Source organism: Patagioenas fasciata, chromosome 17 (assembly GCF_037038585.1).
Source record: "Patagioenas fasciata isolate bPatFas1 chromosome 17, bPatFas1.hap1, whole genome shotgun sequence".
Classification (NCBI taxonomy): domain Eukaryota; kingdom Metazoa; phylum Chordata; class Aves; order Columbiformes; family Columbidae; genus Patagioenas; species Patagioenas fasciata.
Window position 1 is genome coordinate 10622738 of NC_092536.1, and position 6393 is coordinate 10629130.

The following is a 6393-nucleotide window of genomic DNA, read 5'->3' on the forward strand; positions in this document are numbered from 1 at the left end:
ATTTCATTTCAGTGACACGGAGTTTGCCTTTGATAAGTTCATCTTATAGAAAAATGTACTTATAGAAAGGTCCAGCCACCAAACACAGAGCTGTGGGAACGGGATAGGAATGGAGCTGAGGAGAAAAGGGCTCAATTCCAACCACAGCCCTTGTGGAAGGAGAAATCCCCTGTGTCTGGGCATCCGGAGGGGACCCCCCACACACAGCTGGGGACACAGGACAGCAGGACTGGCTGCCCTGGATGGCAGAGGCAGGACGGTGACAGCAAGGGGACAATGACCGCAGCACTCACCAGTGGGCAGAAGCTCCTTGGCAATCCCTGGCTTCAGAGTGGCTGCTACTATTATTTAGGGCCTCACAACCCTTAATATTTATTATTTAGACCTTGAGAGAGGGATGCAAACACCTGCACGGGGTTTCAAAGCCCTGCTCTGCTCCTTCTCCAGGTATGGGACATGAGCGGCGACAGGGGCTGGCCAGACCCGGTGCAGGGACAGGCATCGGCCCCACAAGTCCCTAAACCACCACATTTTGTCCTGGCCTGTTGCTCCACACTTCAATATCTCCATGAAGCAGCCTCATTCAAGACACAGGGAATCCCTGCTAGCCAGGGAAACATCTGTAGGAGGTTTTGTTCAAGGGTGAAACCAAGTATTTCTACAAAATGATCCTCCAGCCAGCCAGCGAACTCACCCCCCCTTTTGCTTTCTTCCCCATAGTTTCATCTCTCATCTGAAGAGGAGGACAAGAAGAGGAGATTGATACCATGCTTGCCCCAGCCTGAAGTCTCTAAGAAGACCCCATGGGTGCGTTTGGGTTCCTCTGGGGGCTTCCAAAGGTTCCTTTCCTTAGGTGTTTGTCCACCATCCCACGCTGGGTGCTAAGGCACCCATGGGTGCTGAGCCCAGCTGTGCCACTCAGCACTCACTGCATCCCACCCAGCCTGCAGCAGGTCCATCCTGCCAACATGCCAGCAAGGCCACCTCTCTGGGGACAGAGGTGTCCCTCATCCTGCCGGGGGCGGCCAGCAGGACCATGGTCCCCAGCACTGGTCCAGCAGAGAGGCAGGTGGACGGAGCCAGGGTGATGGAGGAGGAGGATGAAGGCTCTGCAAGCAGCAGGGAGTGGGGCCCGTGGACATCCCTGGCTCTGCCCCTTGCTCACTTCGCCCCAGCTCCCCTCAACCTCCCCCCAGCTCCCAAGCTGCCTAATTAGCTCTCCCCACTCCCACCGCCAGCCAGCTGGAGCCGGAGGGCAGGGACAGACAAAAGCCTCCCTATTGACAGTCCCCCCCCAGGAAGGGGCTTTTCTTCTCCCGCTCTGCTTTCTTTTCAAGCCCCTCTCCCCCCCAGCTTGGGCCGAGGCCACGGGCTCATTAGCGCCTGGGCTCGTTGGGAGCAGATGGCAGCCGGGTGGCTGGCGTGGCCGGCCCTGCCGCCGCCTCTTCCCGCAGAGCAGATGCCCGACAAGGGGGAGGATTAACGGGAGCGGGGGGCCATGTGCCGGAGGGACGGATTCCTCCCCAGCAGCACACCCTGATGCCCAGGGGCCAACAGCCCACTCAGGATGAATGGGGTTCAGGGCCAGTGAAGTGTGGCCAAGAAGCCAGAGATTGGGATGGGTGAGAACTGGTCAACCCATTGGGGACTCTCTGCTCAGCCAAAAGTCACAGGGGACTTGCAGCTGCCTTTTTCCCCTCACTGGGGACACGCTGACCCCAGCACTGCTCCTGCCTGCTCCCAACACAGCTGGGGAGGACATGCCACCCTTGTCCCAGCAGGTTTGCAGCAGTGGCATCCAGACCCATCTCCGAGATTACGTGCCACAGCAAACCAGGCAGTGAAACTGCGCTTAATCCCACTTCAGCCACAGGCCTCCCCCTCCGTGCACAACACACCATGGGGGATTAAGGGTTAAAGCACAAATCCCCTGCACTGCCCCGACTGACCCAGTTGGGCCATCTGGCAGGGAGGGATGCAGGAGCCGCCTTTCTCCCAGCACTGCTGGTGCTCACCCGGCATCACCCACTGCCCTGGGAGCTGATACCAGCACCCCCAGCCCCAAACACTGCCCTCGCTTTGCGTGGAGAAGTGGATTTCAGCTGAGTTTGGGGTGCTGGGACAGAGCCACGACGTGCCATGTGGCAGTAGAGAACACAAACATCCCCAAAAGCATCCTCCAAGCTCCCAGACTGCCACCAGCTCCACATCCCAGGGGGACCCTGGAGCATCTCCCGGCCTGGCTGTCCCCGACACCCGTGGGTTCCCCAGCAGATGGGTGCTGATGAAACACGCAGCAGCGCTGGGAGAAGTCAGACCAGTGAGTGCGAAGGGGCTCCCAGTCACCAGGCTGTGGCCAAGGGCATGGCCAGGGAAGAGACACAAACAAAGCCCAGCCAAGAAGGGGGAAAATGGATCCGGGTTGTGGAGCCAAGGCTACAGTGTGACAGCGATACCTGTCCCCAAAGCCTGGGCAGAGACTGGTGGCACCTTATCATGGGAGGTGAAGCCTCACCAAAGCCCAGCATGGGGAAAGGTTAATTGGAAAAGCCCCTTTCCCCATCACCTCGGCTTTTCCTTTCACACTGCAAACTGGTCAATAATCCATTTACTTTGTCAGAGCCCTGCTCTGGGCATGAAGCTGTGATGGGGGCCAACTCCATGCCCCCCCTATCCCTGGCAGGATCGGGAGGGAAGGGATTAATGTATTCTTTTGTTTCAGGATGAACTGTGGGTTTAGCAGAGCTTCAGCCCTCCAAACCTCCCAGAGAGCTTGATAGGAATTCAGATGGAAGAGGCTTTATCTCCAGGACAAGCAGCAAGGTGGTGGTGAGGAATGGGCACAGGCAGAGCAGGCTGGAAAGGGGGGAAAAAGCAAAACAAACACCTTCTGCCCTGGGAACCCCACCACTGCCCCACGAGGATGCAGGTTTGAGCCCTTAGCCATGTCCAGGGCACTCTGCGAGGACGGGTTCAGGCTATGCCCACTGTGGGGGCTCCCAGCAGGACCCCCATGTCACAGCTGAGCCCCTTGGCACCCCTCAAGGGTACAGGCTCAGCCAGCAAAAACTGATGGGGAGATGGACAGTGCTGACCTAGAAATCACACCATCGCCTCCACTGCTGTGGGAAGCGCGGGGCCAGATCCAGGGCAGAGATCTGCGGTGTTTGCAGAGGAGCAGCTGTCAAGTGTGGGAGAAAACAGGAATCCAGATGGTCATCTTAATTTTTCATTTGGCTAACTGGTCTCCTTCTCTCTGGTGCGCTCAGCTTGCTGGCACCGCAGTCATTTGCTCTTAAATTACCCAGGAGCATTGTCAGGGAAAGAGGTCGATCTGAGCAGCGGCGCAGCAAAACCTTCAGGAAAAACAAACCCAGAGCGGAGCTGGGCACCAAGACAGCTGCGAGGGGAGCCGCCGCAAACCTCAGGGCAGTTCTCCCAGGGGACGTGGAGCAGGAGCCAGGCTCTGGCTATTGCTGGGCTACAAACTTGGTGCCAGCTCGGGGTGCTGGAGATATCACTGTGTACCCGATGGGGACCCGCTGAGGGCCCCGGGGATGCAAGATCTGGAATCTCGTAGGCGCAATCCTGGCAAGACAAGAGCCTCGGGCTCCCGGCAGAGCCTGGCGCAATGCAAACTGAGCCGGCAGCCGTTCTGAGAGGAGCCAGGGACCATGGTCCTCCTGCTCTCCCAGCCTTCAGCTTCAGCCCCTCAGGCAGCAAAGCTCCTCTATGGCATCAAGGAGCACAAATACCCCGCAGACCCCAGGGGGAGCCCTGCCAGAGCCACCCCTGCTCCACACCTGCAGGGAGGGTGGTGGTGCAGATGGCTGCATGGCAAGGAACATCCCGTGGCCCTGGTCAGTGGCACACGCTGCCAGGAGACAAAAGGAGATGCATCAACATGGGGACCCGGCGGCATCGCGGCCGGCTGCACAGAGCACACCCTGGCTCGGGGACCCCATTGTGCAGGATCTGCTGGTGCCGAGGTGCAAAACACAGCAAAGCCGAGCTGGCGGGTCCATTTTGCCATGTGCCGAGAGCTCCTGACCCCTGTGCAGACGGTTCCCCTCCTGCCAGAGCTGGCAATGCTGGTGAAACAGAGAGGTGCGTGTATTCGTTAACTTTTTAACGCAGCTGCAAACCCTCCTTCCACAGTTCTCAGCTCAGCTGGGATGTCTGTGGCAATCAGATTGCCATGCAGAGCCGTACATCACTCCTGGTACTCAGCCTTGCTGTATTTCCCAAATGCCCTAGTTTGTTGCCTCGTTACATCTCAACTGCAAGATATTTAAGCAGCCAGGTTCGCTCAGGCACATTGAGGCAGCAGAGCCAGCCCCCAGCCCATTGACAGCCCCTTCGGTTGCTGACCACAGCCTGACATACGGGAGAAAGAAGCCACAGCGGTTCCTCTCCCCCATGAAGGCTGAAGCCCTGCAAGCGCTGCCCGTGGAAACAGGATTTGCTTTTCTGCTTTGGAAGCCTAAGCCGTGCCTTTCCCCATTTTCTACCCTGATTAATGGCAACCAGAGAGACTGTAAAAATTCGCACTTGGGCAGCTGGGCTGCGGGGGCAGACGCGATCCCCCTGTTTCACGAGCAGTGGGACCCTGTCCCCATCACCGCTGCAGCTCACCTTCGCTGGAGCAGGAGGCATCCGAAACCACTCGCTCCCTGCTCTGTACAAGCTGAGCCCCCAACACCCAGAGCCCCTCTCCTGTACCCACCCATCGCCTTCATGAAACTTCAGGTTGTTCCCCGCACCAGGGGGGAGCGCCAGCAGTAGAAATACAGAGCAAAGAGAGGAGAATCAGCAAAAGCCTCCTTTCCTCACAGAAACAGCGCAAAGGGGATATTTTTAACCAACATTGAGACAGCCAGCAAAATAAAACTAGTCTATATCCAAGAGTGCATTGTTGTGAGGAAGCCACATTGACCCTTGCCCGTGTGATAACCTGGCTGAGTGGTTCGGGGTGTATGATCAGCCCCTTCGCCTTGTTTCTGGGGTTTGACCCCTGCTCTGCCTCTGGCAAACACGGAGAGCACTGGCCCCGCCAGGAGCAGGAGGGACAGGGCAGGCAGGCAACAGCCAAGCAAAGCTGAGACCACTTAGCTTGCAGACTTGGGGGACACCAGTCCCACAGCTGCCCCACTCCACGGCTGTGTGTGGGTGCCCCGTGCAGCTGTGGCCTCCAGGCTGCACCTCCCTGGGGTGCATCAGCCTCCCCCATGCGCCAAAGGAGGGTCCAGCAGGTGGGGGGGGCTGTTCCCCTCCCCAGGTCTCACCTTCCCAAGAGCGCACAGTGAAGGAGCAACACAGAGACAAGACAACCAGCAGGTCACCCACCGCGGGTGCAAGGCAGGGATGGAGGTGACCACACTTTCTGGCTGATGACCCCCAACACTGTCCCCGCTCCATAGCCCAGCTAGAGCTTTCCAGACCCCCTTGCAGCACTCTGCAGCCAGCTCCCAGGCTCTGAGAACCACCTGCCAAAGTCTACCGAGCCCGGTCCCCTCTGGAGCACAGCACCAGCCCGCAGACGGGGCCCCGCCAGCCAACACCGTCTGCCCCAGGCACGGGGGCACCCAGCTCCAAACAGTCCCCAATTGGGGTGGGGGGAGGAGATGCCCTAGACCCTCCTGATGGAGGAGCACTAATGGGGGGTGAGGAGGAGGCTCGGGGTGGTGCAGCCAGAGGCGGGATGGGGGGGTGTCCCTGTGTCCCCCCCGCCCGTGCAGCCCTTACCTGGGCAGCGGCTTGCGGGCCGTGATACTGGCCACGATGATGCTCTCGGGTCGCGGCGTGGCCACGGCTTTGAAGGTGCCTCTCCAGAACTTCTCGAAGAGCTGCTTCTCGCCCTGCTGCACGCTGGCCATGGCCTCCCCCGGATCCCCCGTTCTCCGCGATGCTGAGCGCTACATCCCCCGCCCGGCACCTCCCGGCCCGGCTCGGCCCCGGGAGCCTGCCCGGCGCTGCTCCGACTGGCGGGCAGGTTTGCGGCCCGACCGCCCCCGCCGCCCGTTTTGTGCCGCCGAGGCGGGGAGAGGGGCCGGGCCCGCCCGCCGTCCCTCCCCGGCACCGCCTCCCGCCGCTGCGCCCGGAGCAGCGGGGAGCCCGGCCCGGCCCGGGGCTGTGACCCCCCCGCCGGTGCTCAGGTGCAGCTCCCGGGAGGAGCCGGTGGCCTCTCCGCGGCTGGGTTCGCTCTGCCCCGCGGAAAAGCCGCGCTGGAGCAGGTGGCTCCTGGGGGGGTCTCAAGCAGCTCACACCCTACAGGCAGGTTTTGCACCCTCCCTCACAGACCCGTGTCCACCTTGGTGTCTTTGCAGTCATAGAATCACAGAAGTATTTTGGTTGGAAAAGACCCCCAAGATCGAGTTCAACCATTCCCCCACC

The 6393-nt window shown here is 60.1% G+C and overlaps 1 protein-coding gene across 3 annotated transcripts in view; it reads right to left on the minus strand.

The window, feature by feature from the left end:
* The window catches only part of SRRM4 (serine/arginine repetitive matrix 4), a 44490-nt gene extending 38569 nt beyond the window's left edge, over window positions 1–5921 (minus strand). For all 3 annotated transcript variants that reach the window (XM_071816242.1, XM_065851896.2, XM_065851895.2), the window contains exon 1: window positions 5746–5921. In XM_071816242.1, the coding sequence (XP_071672343.1) occupies window positions 5746–5876 (131 nt within the window). In that variant the 5' untranslated portion in view covers window positions 5877–5921. The remainder of the gene's footprint in view (window positions 1–5745) is intronic.
* Window positions 5922–6393: the final 472 nt, after the last annotated feature.